Here is a 22,158-nt window from a genome sequence, read left to right as displayed (position 1 = left end):
TATGAACATTTAAATACTCTGTTTTGATGTTCCTCTTTTTCATTTATGATCTGGGTCATTTTCTTTTTCCCTTTTATTATCCCAACCTGTCTAGTGAGAAATGTATTGGTTTTACTAATCTTTGCAAAGAAGCACTTTTTGTTTCCTTGATTTTTTTTTCTATTGTCTTTCAGTTTTCTACAGTTTCTTCAGTTTTCAGGTTTTGTGTTTTTTTCTCTCTCTCCTATTTAATTGATATTTAAACTATTTTTATAATTTCCTAAATTGAGAGTTTTAAGTAATCTTATAACTTAATTTTTACTAATAGAATATTTATTTATTTATTTATTTATTCATTTTAAAGATTTTATTTATTTATTTGACAGAGAGAGAGATCACTCGTAGGCAGAGAGGCAGGCAGAGAGAGAGGGAAGCAGGCTCCCTGCCGAGCAGAGAGCCCGATGCGGGGCTCGATTCCAGGACCCTGGGATCATGACCTGACCCAAAGACAGAGGCTTAACCCACTGAGCCACCCAGGTGCCCCTCTAATAGAATATTTACAACTTCTAATATTGTTGATTACTCTTCTAGCTGCTTTCCACAAATTTTGAAAAACTGTGTTTGCATTAGTATTTGTTTATTGTAGTTTTCAATTTTCCACATAATATCTTCCTCGAACTATGGATTAATAGAATGATATTGCTAGTTTCTCAAATACTTGTGCATATTCCTGACCTGATATCTTATTTTTATTAACTTCTAGTTTAATTCCATTGTGACCAGCTCCCATACTCCATATGATTTCATTCCTTCAGACTTTCTTATGACCCAGCAAAGAGTCCCTCTTGGTGAATGTCCCACATGCACTTGAATAAAAATGTGTAATCTGCTGGTAAGGTGAAATGTTCTCTAAATATCAATAAGGGAAAGTCAGTTATTAGTAACGTGTAAGTACTCCCTCTCCTTTCTGATGTTTGTCAATTGATTAGTGAGAGAGAGGTGTTGAAATCTCTAATTGTAACTGAATTTATTTCTCTTTTGAATTTTGTCAGGTTTTGCCTAATATATTTTGTTGCTCTTTAACTGGTGACATAACATTTAGAATGTTTCCTAATGAAATTATCCTTTAATCATTATTAAATATTTCTTTTATACCTGTCATTTTCCTTTGCCCTGAAATTTACTTGGGTTTCCTCATATTGTGGTGACTTCAGCTCTCTTGTGCTTTTGCATGATATATCCTTTTCCATTTTTTTCCATTATCTATTTGTAAAATATTTGAATGGTCTAAATAATAAATCTTTAAATATTCAAAAATATTTAAAGTGGTGTTCTTGTTAATTGGTCAGGCTTCTAAAAAAAATGCATCCGGACAATCTTTGCTTTTGTTTAGGTGTGCAAAGACCTTTTATATTTATTGTTACTATTGTTATTTTTAGATTTAGATACTGCCTTGTTATTGCTTTCAATTTGTTCCATCATTTTTTGTTTCCTTTTTCTCTTTTTTGTCATCTTCTGGATTAATTTAATGTTAATTAACTAATTTTATGATTTTATTTAGCTTTTTTGGTTATCTTTTTAGCCCAAATATTGTTGTTTTGCTTTACCAGTTATCTTATAGATTAAAGTATATATCTTTAAATTATTACAGTATACTTCAGGTGATAACATACAAATTTACATGCAAGAATGTTATAATAGTATATTTCATACTTACTTTGATTCACCAAATTTGTCTATTTTATTATTATTTTCCTTTACTACTTTGTATTTATAGTTTATGTTTTTTATGTTTGTTTTTGAATTTATTAACTGTATTCTCTACCTTTATTCTTATTAGAGTATTTTTGTATTTTTTAGTTTTATTTTGAAGTTCTCTTTTACTTTTTAAACTACATTTACTATTTATTTTTAATAATAAATGTATTTTCAACTGTGAATTTTCTGTGTATTACAGACTTGGTCCTATATCATGGGTTTTAATATGTAGTATTCTGACTGCTATTCATTTATAAATACAGAAAAACTACAGTTTAAATTACCTTGTTTGATCCATGAGCTTTTTATGAAATATTGACAGTCTTAATAATTTTTACTATGTTTACATTTTGGATGGAAAAGTCAATTTTTATAAATATTTCATATTTACATTGCATAAATGCCATATTTATATATATCATTTATTATTCATGAGTATGTAGCTGTGCTAACAATCCTGATATAGTTACCAACAAAATGAAATCATAAAATAGCAGATCAGTAAGGAATTAAAAAGATTATCCAAACCAGCTTTCTCACCGGATCTGTATCTTTAACCATAACAACCTGTACTGTTTGCTGAAAAGAAGCAGAGGTAAGCAGGGTTTCTATGGTGACTTAGAAATGCCATCATTGCCCGTCCAGCAAGGAGATAGAGTCCAGGGGCAAGGAGACTGTATCTTGCAGGACAAAGTATCTTGGGCAGGAGACCTGTAAAGCAAGAGAGCTCCAGAGATCTGTAAAGGGTATCCAACTGAATCCTGCTTGGTGTAACATCTTTAAATATCTTTTAAGGAAAAGAACTGTTGATAAGATTGAAAGAAACATTATCCAAGATGCACACATGATTGAGACTAGTTGCGTCACACAACAGCCAATGTAAAAAATCTCTTTACAAAGAGTCATAATTTGGGGGTGCTTGGGTGGCTCAGTTGTTAAGCGTCTGCGTTTGGCTCAGGTCATGATCCCAGGGTCCTAGGACTGAGTCCCACATTGGGCTCCCTACTTGGTGGGAAGCCTGCTTCTCCCTCTACCCCTCCCCCTGCTTGTTTTCCCTCTCTCTCTCTCTCTCTCTCTCTCTGTCAAATAAATAATAAAATCTTTAAGAAACAACAACAGGGATGCCTGGGTGGCTCAGTGGGTTAAGCCTCAGCCTTTGGCTCAGGTCATGATCTCAGGTCCCACATTGAGCTCTCTGCTCAGCAGGGATCCTACTCCCCCCTGCTTCTCTCTCTGCCTGCTTGTGCCTGCCTCTCTCTCTCTCTGTGCCTGCTTGTGCCTCTTTGTCAAATAAATAAATAAAATCTTTAAAAAACAAAAATAAAAATAAACAACAACAACAAAAGAGTCATACTTTGACAAGGTACTGGAGGATGAATTAGAATAAGAATAAATTATTGTTTCTCTATGAGTGGGCAATGGTATTAAGAGGAAGCCTATTCGTTTTTGAGGGTCAAGGGAGAAAAAAAGATCTCCCCTGGGAAAAATCCCAAGAGACAAACCAGGAGAATGTCTTGTATTACTTCTCCCTTCTTTCTCTGAGAAATACAGACCTATTTCTTGCAGCTACAGCAATTTATATAGCAACCATGAGTGCAATAAACTGAGTGTTTATGTCCCCCCTAAAATTCATATTTTAGAATCCTAATACCTAATGTGATGGTATTAGAAGGTCAGAACTTTGGGAAGTGATTAGATCATGAGGGTAGGACCCCCTTGAATGGGATTAGTGCCCTGATAAAAGGAACTCCAGAGAGTTGCCTCACCTTCTTTCTACTATGTGAGGATTCAGGACAAGTCTATAACTCAGAAGAGGGATCTCACCCAAACTTGACTGTCCTGTGCTAAATAAATAAATAAATAAATAAAATCAACCAGCTTGAAGATAGAATTTTGAGAGTGGTGGAAAAGTAGCATTTCCAAAATATCAAAGGATCATCTGATAGAGTACTCAGAAAGGGTTTGCCTCAGTAAGAGCTACACTGGTTCCATCTAACAAAACTTAAAAGGAAGCTCAGAGGATCAACCATTTCCAAGAAAATGAACCATGCCCCCAGAATAAAGTTTAAGAATATTTATGGGAAGACAAAAATATCCTGCATCCAACAAAGTAAAACACACCTTGTCTGGCACCAAATAAAAAAATTACTTTTAAAGGTGCAGGAGAATAGATCCAAGATAAACATGTTTATGTTGATGGGAGGATTGGTGAAAGCAATACACAGACAATAAAAGATGTGCTATCTACAGAGAATTTGACAATAATAATAAAGGGGACTAATCATTGTTGCTGTTTCTTAGCACATAGGGCCAGTGATTCTAAACAAAGACAGTGAATAAATACTCCTTCTTTTCAGGGTGGGCTCTTCCCACAGTAAGCACTCTTTAAGATGCCACTGGACCACTCACTAAATATAAAGGTATTAAATCTTGGTTATTTTTGTCTAGGAACTCTTAGCATAGTACATGTTCAATAACAGATACTTATCTCTTTGTTGAATGAAAATAAGTTGGCTCTTCTCCTGTGCTTTGTACGTGGAAAAAGCCTCAACAATTTAAAATCCTGAATCTAGAATTCATGACATTAAACATAGGCTGAACAATGCTTAAGGAAAAATTTGAAAACCTCAGTATTTGACTGACTATACTCTCTTTGCTAATAAGGCGTCAGTATAAGGCAGTCATATATAAAGATTTTTTTTCTAAGATTTTAATTAATTTATTTGACAGACAGAGATCACAAGTAGTAGAGAGGTAGGTGGAGAAAGAGGAGGGGAAGCAGGCTCCCCGCTGAGCAGAAAGCCAGATGCGGGGCTCGATCCCAGCACCCTGGGACCATATCTGAGCTGAAGGCAGAGGCTTTAACCCACTGAGCCACCCAGGCGCCCCCATATATAAAGATTTTAAATGATGTCATATAAAGGTGATTATTGGTAAGACAGGTAGATTAAAAGAACACACTGAGCTGGTATAAATTTCTCTGAAATTATTTCATAACACTTCAGGAAGTCTAACTTAATATAAATATAGTTTTCTAGTTCCATAATCTTGAACATAAAAGCTACAGTTATCAGGATATCTATAAGAGGTGTTTTCTTTATTTTCCAACAAGAAACAAGGAAACCATTCACAATATTTGCCATAGCATTTTAAATTTATTTGTTGGCTATATTACCATATCATTTAATGTTAAAATGGTCAGGAAAACAATATAATATTAAAAATGTAATTAATCCATTTCTTTAAGTTAGTGATCAAACTATAGAATGACTTTTTATAATTAATTTACAACTTTTGTGCTTAAACAAGTTACATTTTATATGAATGCAAATATAATTATACCCTCAAAGTTTAGCCAAAAGGGTTCAGCCTTTATATTTAGGAGATCTGAATTCTAATGTGGTTATATGACTTTGGGCATATACATTAACCTCTCTGAGACTCAATTCTTCACTTTGTGTAAAAGGGATAATAAAAGTTTCTCTGTCCACAAAATACTGTGATTATTTGAGATGTTTTGTGTGAGAGAACTCTGTAAAGATTTTATTTTAAAAAATTAACATTAGTTCTGCGTATATTTTCTAGTAGGTGACAAAATTAAGATAGAATGAAATGTTTGTTCAGGAATATCTGCCTCAGAACTTAGTATAATGTTTTATATTAGACATGAAGTTCAGACACACTGAGGTAAGTTTAAAATTATGTTTGAAATTGAGACACTCACTGAATAAGATGAACTGACTAAAAATGATTGGTAAAGAATTGTGGCATGACAGTAAGTAATTACCCTTCTCATCATTGTCTGATTAGAAAGCAAAATCTTCTAAATATGATCTCAAAAACTTCAGCAACACATAATACTACTGTAATCACAGTAAATGCATACATTGCAATGAGAAAAATGGTCTTCTCAAAGTGTTCCGGCACCATGCATTTTATAATAGTAAACTTTTTCCCAAGAGATCCAGCATCACACAAGTAAAGGGGTTTAACTTGGAATCCAAAGAGGTGAATCTGAAGCCAAAATGCTATCACCTCTAGACTGATTCTTAATAAAACAGAGAGGATATAAATCACAGTGTAGACAGGCTTTTGAAGAATGCATTCTTGGTTGATGCTTTTACATGCAGCATAAAGATGGAAAATAGCTCCAGGAACCAGGACAATCACTAGTTGTAACGCCCAGAACACCTAAAGTATGTCAGAAATATCTTAGTCAAATCAGTCCACCTATTACCAAAAACACATGAAAGAGACTGACTCTTAACAGAGGCAGACTTAACAATTCTAAGTTTCATAAGTCTTATGAGGAGTAAAAATAATATAAGGAAGATAGTGATGTTGACCATCTTTAATTACTAAGATGTAGTCCTATTTTGCTGTCATCACTACCAATTACAAATAATAATGAAGTATTTTATTTTAGTAGCTACCTAATTTCCATTTTCTGATTACAGGACTAGGGTATAATTATAACATCAATAGATAACAGAATTCTGGAGATGAAGGAAACTCTTGACCAACTCAAATTTACCTGAAACATAGAACAAGTTAGAGAACAAGTAATAATTCTAGAAATAATATCTGTCAGAATATTCTTCATCTTATTATGATTTTTTTTTTTTTACATTTAAAAAGGAAACAGTTTTTATCTGGTGTAGAGGAAGGTTTATATGCACACAGAAAAACTTACTTGTGGAGTGATTGGCCTAAACTGATTATAACAGAAGAGATTTATTTCTCTTTTGTCTGGATCACAACTGAAGTGCAAAGCCTCATTCCCATAGACCGCAAAGCCTAACACGCCAAGGAAGAACATTCTTACTGATCCAAAGAAAAGGGTGTGGAATTGACCGATCACAGTTGGAGGCTTCACCTGTTAATGGTTTTAGGAGAGAAAGATAGTTTGAAAACAAACATTAAAGAAGTACATTTTAAAGGATGTTTTCATTATTACATTTAAAAATATTTAAGATTCATGAATTTTTGAAGCAAGATAGAATTTCAGACCTCATTAAGCCCCATGCAAATTCTGTATCATGAGCTTGCTCACCCCTTCGCACTCCAAAAATATGAAATGCTAACAGTCAAATAAAGACATGTTGCTGACCAAATGTATGATCTTGGAAATATTTAAAAAGCTCTAAATTCAATGACTGTCCTTCCTATCCTTGTAATCCTTTTGCAATAAAACCAAGAGAATCTTAGAATATCTAGGACCACTTTTAGAAAATTAGATAATAAATTTAATATTAAACTCATTAGTATGCACACTATCTCAACAACCAAATGATGTTTATTTAATTGTCATTACAGCTTATTTTCTACTTCTTAATTATCAGATTGAGAAGAGAGCGGCTACTTTAAAACACTAACAGCTGAATGTAGTTCCTGAATTATTCTAGTTATAGTTTTAAATTCAGAATATTCTGAAGCATACAGTTGATATTTATATTATTCTCCATATATGTAGAGATTCTTACTCATCAACACTTAATGCAAATCAGGTTAAAATACAAGACAGGACTCCAACAATGATTTTTCGTTTGTTTGTTTGTATAATACTTACACATCCTTCATAGAAGTTTTTGATGTAATTCAAAGACATGTCTCAGAAGTTGTTAGCCTGGCATCCCTGTGGGTTAATTCTTGACCCACATTGCCACTTCGTGTCTGCCAGAATCAAACTCATATTCTCTCATGACTCTTACAGCAGAAAACACTTACCACTGCAAATTTCTCTCCCCTCCTTCCCCCCCCCCTTTTTTTTTTCAGATCTCTGGGGCCCCAGTCAACTTTCCTATCTCTGTCCCAAAACAAAACAAAACAAAAACAAAGAAAAGCGGAGGGCATGTGGTCAATGTAATAATCCCTTGACTCACACTGTCAGCAGAGCCAGCCAGCCAGACAGGAGTGCTAGCAAAGCAAGAGGCCAGTCTAACAGGAGCTCTGAACCCTCAATGCCTCTCAATTACCTGAGAATCGCCTATATGTTAATAGGTGGATTTTTGTTTTTAAGATTTTATTTATCTATTTGACAGAGAGATCACAAGTAGGCAGGGAGGCAGACAGAGAGAGAGAGGAGAAGCAGGGTCCCCACTGAGCACAGAGCCCGATGTGGGGCTTGATCCCCAGACTCTGAGATCATGACCTAGGCCAAAGGCAGAGGCTTTAACCCACTGAACTACCCAGGCGCCCCTAATCGGTGGATTTTTAAGCTTAGAGTTTTTTCCGAAATGTTTAGTGATCCTCCCCTCTGCCTCCATTTAGGTATGTCTGAAAAGAAAATTACATGGGAAATCTTCCTGATTCTTGTTTACTTTCATGGAATAGGATTAATTTCTGGGACATTTAAGAAACCATAACACAGGGGTGCCTGGGTGGCTCAGTGGGTTAAAGCCTCTGCCTTCGGCTCAGGTCATGATCTCAGGGTCCTGGGATCGAGCCCCGCATCGGGCTTTCTGCTCGGCAGGGAGCCTGCTTCCTCCTCTCTCTCTCTGCCTGCCTCTCTGCCTACTTGTGATCTCTCTCTCACTCTGTGTCAAATAAATAAAAATCTAACAAACAAACAAACAAAAAAACCATAACACAGGTTATGATAACTATTACAGCACTGAATATTACTGATATATTGTAATATTTGTCTTTTTGCTGAATGCTTACCATGGACATGGAAAAACCTGCAGTTAGATCTCTTTTCTGAGTGAAAAGATAGAGTACTGCCAACCAGGATGAGACCAGGATCTGGCACAAATTATATGAACAATCCTGCCTTCTCTTCTGTCCCTCAGTAAATACACCAAGTGCTAGATATTGTTATGGGTGCTGGGATGATCAGGAGCCAAAACAGACAAGGAGCTGCCTTCCAACTGTTCCATCTGTATAATATCTTCTACCCACCTGTGCTTCCGTACAGACAATGGTGGGTCAAATCTGCTTATTCACCTGCCTTCCTCATCTTTGTTTTGTTTGTGATCTGTGAAAGCTGTAACTCTAGACAACTTCACTGCTTTCCCTAGCAAATGAAGTGACTGTATAACCCATGCAATTATAGCCAATGGGCAAGGGGCCATGGCCTTGTTGAATCGGGGTATTGTACTGGATAGGGGAAATATACGTGGACAATGTAATGATCGCTCAGAGCCACCGGATGAGAGAAATTGCTGTATATTCTCATCTTCACAGAAACAGAATTCCAGATTTGCTGTCTACTGATGCCTATGAAGCAGTATCCAAAAACCAAAACTATATTTTGTATGGGCGGAATTCTGCTTTGACTTCTATCATGTGCAATAATGGATGTGTTTGTTTAGACCATCAAACACTAGGGTCAAACATTTAAAATCATCAAAGTCTTCCTGTGTTTTTTCAGAGATGAACAAAATTAGCTTGAACCTTAATTGCATATGCAAATGGTAGAAACACAGTTTCATTTTCATTGTTGGGATCTATGGTGACCAAATAAATAATACTGCTCTTCCCCTTATAGCTTATGATCCAATCGAGCCATAAGACAAAAGTATAAAGCACATAGAGGCCAAAATGTCACCCTTATTATACTCTCATTACCATAAAGATTGTGCTGGAAGACGGATGTGGTTTATCTCCTCAAGAAAGTGTGATTCTTAGCCAGACACAGGTGCAGGCCTCATCAGTGCTGTATTCTAGCTGCCTTTCCCACATGAAGTGCCTTCCTGCCTCTCTAAGATTTATGCATGAGAAGAGCAGAACAAAACTGATGATTTCTGTGGACAACTGTCTTCCAAAGGGAAAATGTTAAGAAGTAAATGATGAATGCTCAGTTTTACCTTCCAAATGTGAGGTCAACTCACCAGCTAAGACAGTGGCTGTAGTGACTCTGGTCTCACGTTTGGCAATTGATAGGACTATTAATTAGGATGACAACCTGAACTTCTTTACATGCTAAGAGCTGACAGTACTAGAAGCAGCAAAAGAGGGCAATCCCCAATGTGCAAGCATTATTTAGTCCTCGACTTGTTTCATGTTTACTAATGTTCCATTAGATACAGCAGGTTACACTGTCAGCCCAAATTCAAGAAATAGCTACTACCTGTCAATTGACCTGCAGCCAGATTGCAGAGGTATGGGTACAGAGATAGGAATAATTTGTGACTGATTTTATGTTCTACAACAATATGCCCTCTGATGACACATATTCATGTCTCTCCCACATATCTTCACCTCATTTCAGCATTGTAAAAGTCTCATCCAATCATAACATTAAGGTTGAAATCCAAGGTTTTGTGATTTGCATCACATGAAAATCTGAATGTGGCTGATATATGGCTCCTTAGGAGTCAGAATCTAAAGAAAGAAAAGCAAAAGTTCTCTTCCACACAACGTTAATGCACAATAGTGATACAGGGATAGAAGAACTCTGACACCTCCACTTGCAGTGTGGGAGAATAGGAGGCACACTGCTATTACTGGCCCATAGCAATTTTGAAATTTTGCATAGGACATAATGCCAGTTCTCCCTATTCTGAAGGCACTGAATATCCCTTGCTTAAGCCCTAGTACTACTTTTGAAAGATGCTCCCCAGTCTATTGTACAGTACTTCTTGATCAAAGTGGTTTCCTGGTGCATTGTTGTCAAAGTCTGCGACTCCATCATCTGTGTTTTTAGCTGAAAACATCTAACCTTTTTCATTAAAAAATGGTTGCATTTGAACCTGAGTAACTTCCTTAGACTGCCTCCTGCTAGAAATGTGGAGGATCAGAAGGCTTTTTTACAGTTTGACTAATATTATCCATTTGATTGAAACTAGTAGTTGTTTTGCTTTTGTTTGTTTTGTTTTGTTTGTTGGTACAGCTCTCTTAATCACTTTTTTAGTTTCCAATGTACCAGTTTTAATGCACTTAGTTTGAAAAAGAGTTATACCCTCAATTATTTTTAAGAAAGGATAAAACGTCTCTGAGACCATGCTTTTAAAGATTTCTAGAAAACTTCTGTCTAATGAGATATTAATTAGTCATGTCTTAAATATTTTGAGGTTTATCCAAGAATTTTATAGTCATACTACTGATTTGGTTTGTAGTCTTACATTAGGAATTTTTACTTGCCAGGGACACTAGAAATGAAAACAAAACAAAACAAAAAGAATTCCCAGGTAGCAAGTCCTGATCCCTCTATATTTTCCCCAAATTTGCCTGCAATTTCATCTCTAGGTCCCTTCACTAGGTCATTGTTCTCTTCTTATACCTTACTAAATGTGGCTAGGAAAAAAACCAAGCAAAACAAACAGACAAACAAAAATGTGGCTAGGAGTACCAACCTGTTACTTTTAGAGTTCTTTTTGGATTTCTTAGCCAAATCCAGATTTTCATTAGTATGTTTTTTTAATCTTTCATGTTATTTCAGGTGACTATTGTGCTGATTGTCTTCATATTATAAGAGTCACCATATTTCTGGCCTGCTACAGTTATTTTCTCAATGCTTTTCCAGCTTCTACTAAGAATTTCACATTGCTTTTCTTGCCTTTGGTAATAGTTTCTTTGTTCCTTTTTCCACTTTCTGCCTACTGAAGATGTTACTGCAATTTTAGGGTTTGTTCTTGTAGTGTCTGACCTTTTTTTTTTTTTTAAGATTTTATTTATTTATTTGACAGGGAGAGAGAGAGCACAAGGAGGCAGAGAGGTAGGCAGAGGGAGTGTGGAGAGTAGGTTCCCTGTTGAGCAGAGAGCCCCACGTGGGTCTCAATCCCAGGACCCTGAGATCATGACCTGAGCTGAAGGCAGAGGCTTTAACCCACTGAGCCATCCAGGTGTCCCCTGTGTGACTTTTTGTTCCAATATTTTCAATATCTGTATCAGTTGAGACTTTTTTCATAGCAAGTCACTCTAAAATTTAATAGCCAAAATAAAAAGTATTTATTTCACTTGTGGTTTAGGAGACTATTTCACCCAGCCTGGACTGGTTTAGTAATTTCTACTGAGTTCTTGCATGCATATATGGTTAGTCAGCAGGTCAGCTGCCAGGTGGATTATCCAGGGTGACTTAACTCACATGTCTGGAGGTTGGCAGACTTGACCCAGAGTGATTTGGGTGACTAAGGCACATGTCTCTTGTCTTTCTGAAGATTGGCCCAGACTTCTACTTGTGGTGGGGATTATAGAGTTTCTAAAACAGAGAGTTGAAAAGGCCAAAAGTGCAAGAACATGCCAAGCCTCTGCTTGCTTCAGAGTTACTAATGTCCCACCAGCCAAAGCAAGGCTCATGGCGATTCCAGCTTTTAGTAAGAAGATCTGAAGTTATATTCCAGTGACAGGGATGCGGGGAGGTAAAGAATGTATAGTGATTTTACAATCAACCCCATGACTGGGGGCATTAAGTGAGAAAGTACAATATTCAAGAATCTTGTTTGTTTCAAAATGCAATTTGGCAATCAAAGATATGTACATTCTTCCTAGAGAATCAATTATTGAAAACTAAAGTTTGGGGCCATGCTTGTATGCTGTCCACTGAGCCTTTCTTTCCTGATGTGAAAAGCATATGAGAAGAACTAGAGTAGATGGGAAAAAACTCTCTTATAATAATATATTAGCCTATGGGATGATTACTATCTGCTATTAAGTATTTTAAAAAAATTATCTCCCCAGAGTTCTTACAACTCTGTGAGATATGTTCTTTTGCGTGTCTATTTTACAGGTGAAGCCCAGAGAGTGTAAGTAATCTACCCAAAGTTACAGTTAGTAGATGGCAAAACCAGGGGGTGAAAGATAGTGAATGAATTGCTTTTTGTTAACTGGTGAGCTGTAGGCACACGAGAATATTATTGGGGTGATTTTTAGGACCCTGAAACATGAGGAATTAAGGGAAAATAAGTCTGGGTTTCTTATTTTCTCCTGCAAAAATCTCAGGGGTTATTAGTTCTGTGAAGATTGGCCATTTTTGTATTTCCCTGGCCTGTTCTCAATGTGAAGAGGAAAAGCCAAGCAGAGAACTAACACAGTGTAATATGTGTCAAGGGAGTACTTGAGAAATGTGAATGACTCCCCAGAAATGATGTCAGCTAAATTTCTTTCTCATTTGGTATCCATGTGAGGAGGAAGAACATATGGGCTCTGGAATCAGAAAACCTGTTTGGACCCTTGTTTCACCACTCGGTTAGATTTGAGATCTCGGGAAAAGTATTTACCATCTCTGAGTGTCAGTTTCTCTAAATGGGGTTGATGGTAGTATTTACCTCACAGGGTTGTTGTATGAAGATTATTAAAAGTATTTGAGAAACCATTCCTCCTGTGTTTAATGAGACCCCGAATCATCTTTTTTTCTATTAAATTTTTTTAGTTATTCAGACTACAGAATGTTAATTATCCCTTTTAAGAAAGGAAGAGTCACTGCTTTCTTCAACCTAAAGAACGTTTGTATTGGCCATGAAGAACATTTTTGGGAAGAATGAATAACATGCAAATCCCACTTTTTAAAAAAATTTTGTTGAGGTATAACTGACATATAACATTATGTTGGTTTCAGGTGTACAATGTAATGCTTTGATATTTGTATATATTTCAATATGATTACCACAATAAATCTACTTAACATTTGTTACCATACATAGTTACAAAATTTTTTTTCTTGTGATAAGAACTTTTAAGATTTATTCTTTCAGTAACTTTGAAATATGTATGTTTATTTTCAATGTCTTTCCTCTGTCTCTGTTTGATCTTTTTTGGGAGGGTGTGTCTCTTCCTTTAGAGTCTACTAAGATGCCAAGACAGGTGGAACTGAAGCCCAGAGAAGCTTTGAGTAAATTTAATTACTAAAACATACCTCTGCTCTCCCAGCTCCAAAGATTTTAAAATGAACAGGTTACCTCCATCAATTTCCTGAGTAAATGGCCCTGAATTTGAAACTATAGCACCAGCTTGCTTGCTTAAACTTGCTTAAAGCTTTTCATTTTAGCAGAGGAGTGAAAACAGGTTCACATCTTTTTCTACTTCTACTGCTAATATTACTAGTGCTTTCACACACACATACACACCACACAAACAGATGCATACACAAATTGCTGACATTTATTGATTACTGCTATTTTCTGGCACTGCTCTAAACTATGGGAGTCATGTATAATCTTTTGCCAGATATTCTTGGAGTCCTAAAATTTCTGAGATTAAAAACATTGAAGACCTGTGTGGTCTAGCCCAGAAAGGGAAAAAACTCTAATTTTGCACACAACTCAAGATAGGACCCAAATGAAATAACTGTAGAAAAGCACTGGTCAGGATGGCTAACACGTAACAGCCCATAAATATTTTTCATTATTACTACTTACAATCTGCTCTAAATTAATACTTTAAATCGTCACAGGTTTTGCTTTAGAGCTATTCTTTTCTACGTATTTGTGCTTATTCATTTTCACTCAACCAGTAAATATTGCATACCTAGAATATCAGCTGCTATGTACATTGTTATGTGTTATGTGTGAGAATAATAGAGCCCCCGCCTTCATTGGGCTTATAGTATAGTAGAGCATGTGTGCTTGTGCATATATATATGCGTGTGTGTATATAAATGTATGTAATTGACATGTATAGTGCTCAATATGTTTAAAATAAAGCATGATTTATGTTTAATCCTTCAAAGTATGGTCACAAACTACCTCGGCTTATTTCACATCTGGCAAACAAGGAGAAATAATCTCTTCATAAGTTTCTTCTCTAGCATCCTTTGAGTCTCAGAGTTTTGCATTGTGTTACAGTAATTTACTGTTCTCCTCATGAGATATCCAATGACTGTTGAATGGGATAAAATAGAGATCAATTTAGGTACTCCCAATAGTAGATTTCACAGAAGGACAGCTGAGATAAGGCAATCCGGACAGCTGCCTCAATTCATAAATCACAATCCTTAACCAATTCACATCTCACTGAAATCTCTGACCTGCCAAAATTGGGTTTGTCTTTCTGCATGAATAATTTATATTCTCTGGAATGGAACTGGGGATGCCTTAGTGGAAAGGGTCAATAACCAATCATGTTATTTTAGGCAAATGATTTAACTTGCTGGGTTGCATTTCCGTGTCTCTGAAAGAAATAGACTGGATTCCACAATCTGTAAATAATTTCACATATGGTTTTATGATTCTAAGTCTTATAGCCATACTTGGAGCTATTGTACTTGCTGTGAGAACTATTGTGAGTAATTTGTATGTTACCAGTAATTGCTTGACCTACTGGTTAAATTGAAAGCCTCATTTTTCTTCTTCATCAACAAATTTATACATTTCATATTTCCAATAGGCCTATATTGCACAGTTTCTAGGCATATAACACACATGCCTTATTTCTTTTTCAGATGCTCTAGCCATACAGTCAAGCCCCTGGAAGAATACAGTCTATAAGTCCAGGACACCTGAATTTGTGTCCTTTTCTACCATTACGGTTGTTGTTTACACATTTTGTGTTAACTGTACAAGTTTAGTTTTTCTAATTTTATAGTGTGGAAAATAACTCTTACCCAAAAGATGCTATAATTAATAAGAGAATATATGAAGTAATTTCTAGCACAATGTCTGACACATAGTTGATTTCCCAATAAATACCATTTTTGCTCTTGTGATGGAGACTAGACTCATTGTATCAAACTTGACAGGAAGTATATCAAATAGGTAAAAATTTGGGTTCTTGAATCAGTGAATGTAGAATTTGAATCACAGCTTGCGATGAAAATGCCTCAGGAAAACTAGCTAACGACTCAAAACCTCATTCTCCTCAGCCACTGGGATTTGTAGAGTTCTCTGGATCATGGATTTGTTTTCAACAAATTTGGGGGAAAAAGTCAGCCATTATCTCTTTAAACATTTTTTTGTCCTTTTCTCCTCTTTTTCTGGGACTCCAATTACTTAGATGCTAGAGTGTTTAATATGGTATCTGATCCTTTCTCTGAATGCTGCTTCTCATTGTAAATAGTTATTATGTTAATGTCACTGATATTGTCTTCTACAGAGTCTCAACTGAAGTTAATCCTGCCCAGGACATCTGGGATACTGTATATTTCTATCTAGGACAAGGGTCAATGAACTGTAGCACCTGGATCAGCCACCGTTTTTGTAAAATAAAGTTTTATTGCAACATGGTCATGCCCATTCATTTATATATTGTCTGTGGTTGCTTTTGTGTTACAAGATCATAGTAGTTGCAACAGAAATCACATGGCCCATAAATCTAAAATATTTACCCTCTGGCCATGTAAGAAAAAAACATGCCAACCTTTCTAGGGCCAATCCTGCTCTAGAAGTTGAATGTGGGTCTTTTAAAAATTTTATTGATTAATGGATTGATTTTATTTATTTGAGAGAGAGAGAGAGCACAAACAGGGGGAGGGAAGAGGGAAAAGCAGACCCTGAGCAGGGAGTCTGGCTTAGGGCTCCATCTCAGGACCCCAACTTCATGACCTGAGTAGAAAGCAGCTGCTTAACGGATTCAGCCACCCCAACACCCCTTACCCCCCACCTTTTTTAAGATTTGAGTCTTTTTTTAATCTTCCATTTCTCAAATCATAATGTTAATATTTTTCTGTATCATTTTAAAGGTAGATGGGAGATATATATATATATATATATATATTTTTTTTAAGATTTTATTTATTTATTTGACAGAGAGAGATCACAAGTAGGCAGAGAGGCAGGCAGAGAGAGAGAGAGGAGGAAGCAGGCTCCCTGCTGAGCAGAGAGCCCGACACGGGACTCAATCCCAGGACCCTGAGATCATGACCTGAGCCGAAGGCAGCGGCTTAACCCACTGAGCCACCCAGGCGCCCGATGAGATATATTTTAATGGCTGTTTTGTGTCCTTGTTTGTCTATTCTAATGATCAATTTTTTTCCTCATTATGGTTTATAAGTTCCTGTTTTTTGTATGCCTCTTAATTTTTAAATGAATTGCTGACATTTTGTTGGTTGCTATATTTTGTTGATTTCCTTTCAATGGTGTTAGAATTTGTCCTGGCATGCAGGTAGGTTACTCAGATCAGCTGGATACCTTTCAGGCTTGATTTTAGCCTGTTAAGATGGGTTGGGGTTAGCTTGCAGTCGGGCATATTTAGACTCACAACTAAAGAAGTATGTATGTATCCTGTGCATTCTACAGGATACACATTGCATTAAAAGTCTTTCCATGCTGGGTGTGGAAACACAAACTATTCTCAACTCAGTTTGCACTTCAACTGTTGATGGGTGGTTTCTCTGAACTTAGGAAGTTTCATCTATGCATGAACAGATTTGTACTCAGTCAAAGCCTCAAATGGACCCCCCTCTAGAGTTCTCTGTTTAGCTCCTGGCTCTACAGTACTCTGCCCTCCAAATTCTAGCCATCTTTGTCTCTTCAAACACTGATTTTTTATTCCTCCATTCAGTGAGGCCACTGAACGATGTTAGGGTTTCCATTTTCTGAACTTGGGGGAGAGGGATCACTGAGTGACCTCTAGGGTATAAGCTGGGTTTGCGTGTTTTATCTCTCTCCTCTCGGTGACTTCAATCTGTGCTGATTGTTTTCCAATTTTTCTGAATTTTGCAATGATTGGTACTTTTTTAGGGGTCCAGTTTTCTTGTTGTTTAAAGCAGAAAACAGAAAAAAAAAATCCAATTTGTATCACTTTATTTCTACCATAAAACAAAAGCCCTTAAACCTAGTTTCATTGTTCTCAATAATGTTTTAAAGAGTAAAGATCATGGGATCTCTGAGTAAATATAATTTCAATTTTGCAGTATTTGTAATATAGTAGATCTTATTTACACTTAAAATTAAGAAGTCAACAGAATTCTATCCAAGTGTCTAGTAGTATAGGGTCAGCAATAAGTCAGGCTGTGTTGATAGTTTAGTACAGTTGCTTAGAATGAAGGAGTCTGCAATGCTTCATTTCAAGTTCTGTGACTGACCAGTTCTGTCATATTAGATCCGTTTCTGTTTTTTATCCTGGGTTTCAAATTCCCATCTATAACAAAAAAATAAATAAAACACACCACATAGCGTTGCTGTTAGGATTGAATGCCATAGATTATTTATTTAACATGATATCTAGCATTGTAAGTTCCAAATTAACATAAACGTTATTGTGCCGTTGTTGATGATTGTTTTTGAGAAGTTGTTCTTTTGTTGTACTGAAGATGAGTCTGCAAGACTTTAAGTGCCCTCCATGGTAGAGTCCTTGGAAATTCTTGGCACTTTACCATTTGTATGAAAGTAGACCAATGAATTCAGCAGCAACTGACTGCTCTTAGGGCACCAGTCAAAGCCATCCATGAATTGGCTTGACTTAGAAGGTTAAGCCTGATAAGGTCTTCTTATTTAGATGGGGCTAGCCTGATGCAGTCACATCTCCCTTTGTGGTGTGATAAAGGCTATGGTGCTTTTCCTACATACCAACCCCTGGCTGCTAGGAATTTTGGCTGCTGGCAATGCACAACCAACTATATTCTTCGCTGAGCATAGCCGACTGCTGCAGGAGAATGTCTCACGTGAGCCTGTGTTCCTTCCCAGAGGGTGACATGCAGCCAGAAACTGGCCAATGGAGAGCTAAATGGTCTGCTCCCATTCTGTTTCAGAACAACTCTGAAGGGCATCCAGCTTTGGGGATGATGGAAACTTCAGGCACAACCACTTTGCAGGAATTTCTTCATCTGCTCAGTCCTGCTTTCTTTGTTTCCTTCTGGGGTCAATTTCTAAAAGCATTCTTTAATAAACCTCCTGCATACACATCGTCATCTCAGAATTTCTTTCTTTCTTTTTTTTTTTTAAGATTTTATTTATTTATTTGACAGACAGAAATCACAAGTAGGCAGAGAGGCAGATGGGGGTGGGGGGAAGCAGGCTCCTGGCTGAGCAGAGAGCCCCATGCGGGCCTCAATCCCAGGACCCTGAGATCATGACCTGAGCCGAAGGCAGAGGCTTTAACCCACTGAGCCACCCAGGCGCCCTCAGAATTTATTTCTATGGAACCCAGCCCAAGATGCTTGGGTAACATGAGTATGAAATACACACAAATGAGAAATGTTGTATTCTCAATGCAGAAAACCCCTTGCTCTGGCCCTTTCTGAGACCTGACATAGGCATCTGGATTGGGAGTATTGAGATCAAGGGTTATAGCTCAGATAGTTCCTACGCCTCCCTACCCTGTGATTCTTAACTACAATATTCTGCCTTTCAAATGAATGTGGAAATGTTTCACCTTTTAAAATTGAGCATGTTTTCCTGAATACATCTTAAGCCTGATGTACCTGACCTTAAAGAGGAATAAAGTATATGGAGAAAATGTAGAAGGGGATGCAGTAGTTAGAACAACTGGTCCCCTGTCATTAAAATAACAATAACAATAACAATAACAATAACAACAACAATAATAACAACGCTGTAGGCAGCCAATGTGTTTCTCCCTCAGCTCTGCCGAAAGAGGGAATATTTCTTGGCCATCAGATTCACATTAACCTCCCAAAAGCTTCTAGTCCCCATGACAATTTTTAAATATAAAATTATAAATAAATTATATCCCAAAAGATCTTTAGTCGTAGGCATTTCTCCTAAGAATGATTCCTAGATAAACCTGAGGGGATATTATGATAATTTGTCAACGAATAAATTCTTCATTATGAAATAACCTGCATCTTACAAACATGATTTTGGAGGGCTCTTATCTGAAGTCACCACAAATTGGCATCAGCAAATGAAAAACTTTAGCATCAGGTTTGGCTATGTACCCATGATTAATATTCTTGGTAATAACTTAGTGATGACTACAAATATAGATATATTAGCATAACCTTTCAACATGTTCAGGTTTTCATGTGATTTCAAATTATTTCAATGCTAAAAGAGTTAGTGAGCATTACAACATTATAACTCGATGCTTTAGATTTATTACTTGGAGGTTATTTTCATCTTTCTGAAAAATACTGAATTATTAAATTTGTGCAAGCCAAGTTTTATTTTTTTTATTTTTTGTGAACCAGGTATCTGTGGGGAGGTCCAAACCTGACAGCAAATGGTTTTTATCAAATTATTTGCTATGGAGTCAAACTCAGAAAGCTCATGCTTAATACTACCCTTTGTTGGTGCTTATCCATGATTTCACTCAATTTTCATCAACATAAGTTCCATAAGACATCAATTTGTTGTAACTTTTCAGTGTTGGACATACTGAGAAATTGTAAATACTTCTATCATAAGCTTCAAAGTGGGAAAAATTAATAACTGTATATTTGGCATGGTAGGATACTCTAACTGCTGCTTAATTTTAGTTTATGTTGTATCATATTTTGTATTTTTGAAACATTGCATTCCTTTAATTTATGAAATGCTTATAGAATCAAACTTCCATGTATATATTTAATCTGATGTGCACAAACTCCAGATTACTGAATTAAAACCTTGTGCTAAATTGTTGGGCTATCATTAGAATTTCCATTCCTTATTCCCTTTGTGACATGTTACCAGGGAAAATTCATTGCTTTGAATAATAATGAGCTTGAGACAAATTTAGCTTTTGAAAGCTGATTAATGCCTTTTTCTGTTTTGAACACCTAATATATAAACCACCTTTGCTTCTTTTTATAAAGAAAATTTAATGGCCATTTTTCTATGAATTCCTACTTATGAAGAATTGGAATGTGCTAATTTATCTTTAAAATGTTAATATAGATGCTGGGATGGAAATGTACTGGAGCTAGTAAAATATGAAACCATATGTGAGATGACATTATTAATATGCTACTAACTATAATTATTTGAGTTTTATGAGTCATATGAACTAAAACCATCGCATATTTTCTGATAATTTCAGAAGGAGTGATTTTTCCAACTTTGTATGTTAGGGGTATAAACTTCTCAAGAAGTATTTAAAGGTCTTATGAATATCTAATGATCTTGTCATCACTAGCATTCTTGAACACTCCAGTGAATGGAAACCACTACCATTTTTTATTGTTACTGGGACACAAATAGTCTAAGATGACTTTGTGTGGCGGCAAGTTTCTAATAGCACTTTCTATCTGTAAAATTAAAAAGGGATTTCTTATTTTGGGTGAGGTAACAGGTTTTTAGTAATATTAATCATGATAATGTTAGAAGTTAATTTATTAAAAGCAATTATATTAAGGACAAGGATAATGATTATGGGGTTATTTGGCTAACAGAGATTAAAATTTACAGTAACAATAAGCTGAAAGATGATTTTGTGCCAACAGAGCTGTTAAAAATATGTAACACTGAATTATGAATAGAAACATAAATAGATAAGAAAATAAAAGAATAGCTCATAATACTGAGTGGAAAATTGCTCATCAGTTATCAAATGACACATAAAGGTCTGGTGAAAAAGCAAGACCTTGCTGGGGTAAATCCCGGGAGTCAGTAGACAGAGCAATTTGCAATTGAATGGTATCACAGATACGCTATAGAGACCTTTCATGGATTGCTGATTTTTCGGAACTGAAAAGCATCAACAACCTATTAGGGTTTCAAGACTTTAAGTAGATGTATGGTTCCAGTAATTTATCCTTGAGTCCTTTATAAAAAAGGCTCTACGGATAGAAATCCTTGAAGTTCTCCGTTTTCAAACAAGATTTTTAATTAACTCTTCACACCCCCTTGGAGCCAAATATACTATGTACAGCTTCTTATAATAATTGTAGGCTGAAGATGTATTTTTGTGTAGATGTGTATATGTGTTTGGGTAAATGTAGTTTTTTTGTGAGATTAAGGAACTGCCGAGAGCAACGGGTATCCAAGTTCTTTCTTTGATTTAACATTTCTGTGAAAGTCCTATTCAAGATCTTTGGGTAATTTTTCACAACCGTTGCCCCTATGTCAAATTCCAAAAGAGCTCAGAGTTTTAACTTGATGTCTACATGAAAAAATGCTAGAAGTAAGAAATTTTAAAAAAGAAGGTCACAGGAAGAAAGAACAATAATGCTTTTCTAGTGATTGATTATCTCCCCTCTCCTGTTCCTCTGCTTCTACTAGTATAGTTCAGGTCTGGTATTCATAGTTTAATACTGTCTTCTTATTGTCATATTACTGGCTCAAGTGCTTCTACACCCAATGCTGGAGTAATTGTTCTATATATGGTTTTGTTGTTTTCCTCCAAAATCGTCTTTGCTTCCCAAATTTTAATGACCATAGTCTACACACCTTAATTTAGGGTTTTGAGTTCCACAAGTCGGCCTTTTCAGTCTCTTCAACCATTCTTTTAGAAAAATCCATGCTTCAGCCACTTCAGACCATCTCCTATACCTCAGATGTGCCTTATTTCCTTTCCATATGTAGATCCTTTCCAAAAGTGCTCTATTTTATCTTCCCACCATACTGTTTATTTTCCCCACTAAGGTCCTATCCATCTGGGGGGCTACATTTAAATTTCTTATGTCTATGATTCCATCCCTGACCAACCGAACCAACAGAGAAATTT

At 36.1% G+C, this 22,158-nt stretch overlaps 1 protein-coding gene across 1 annotated transcript; it reads right to left on the bottom strand.

Annotated features, from left to right (window-relative positions):
* Nucleotides 1-5,532: 5,532 nt before the first annotated feature.
* Nucleotides 5,533-7,345, bottom strand: GJE1 (gap junction protein epsilon 1). Its single transcript, XM_059399194.1, has 3 exons — nucleotides 7,307-7,345; nucleotides 6,431-6,613; nucleotides 5,533-5,928 (listed from the first exon to the last, which is right to left on the bottom strand). Exons 1-3 carry the CDS (start codon nucleotides 7,343-7,345, stop codon nucleotides 5,533-5,535), a joined length of 618 nt encoding a protein of 205 aa, XP_059255177.1.
* Between the last annotated feature and the right edge of the window lie 14,813 nt (nucleotides 7,346-22,158).

The sequence above is a fragment of the Mustela nigripes genome, chromosome 5 (genome assembly GCF_022355385.1).
Source record: "Mustela nigripes isolate SB6536 chromosome 5, MUSNIG.SB6536, whole genome shotgun sequence".
Taxonomy (NCBI): Eukaryota; Metazoa; Chordata; class Mammalia; order Carnivora; family Mustelidae; genus Mustela; species Mustela nigripes.
This window is presented reverse-complemented; position numbering and strand designations above follow the sequence as displayed.

Coding starts and splice junctions, on each gene's coding strand:
- GJE1 (XM_059399194.1), bottom strand. CDS start 7,345: ATGTCTTTGAATTACATCAAAAACTTCTATGAAGGATGT. Junction 6,614..7,306: donor AAAACTTCTATGAAGGATGT/GTAAGTATTATA, acceptor AACCATTAACAG/GTGAAGCCTCCAACTGTGAT. Junction 5,929..6,430: donor TTAGGCCAATCACTCCACAA/GTAAGTTTTTCT, acceptor GACATACTTTAG/GTGTTCTGGGCGTTACAACT.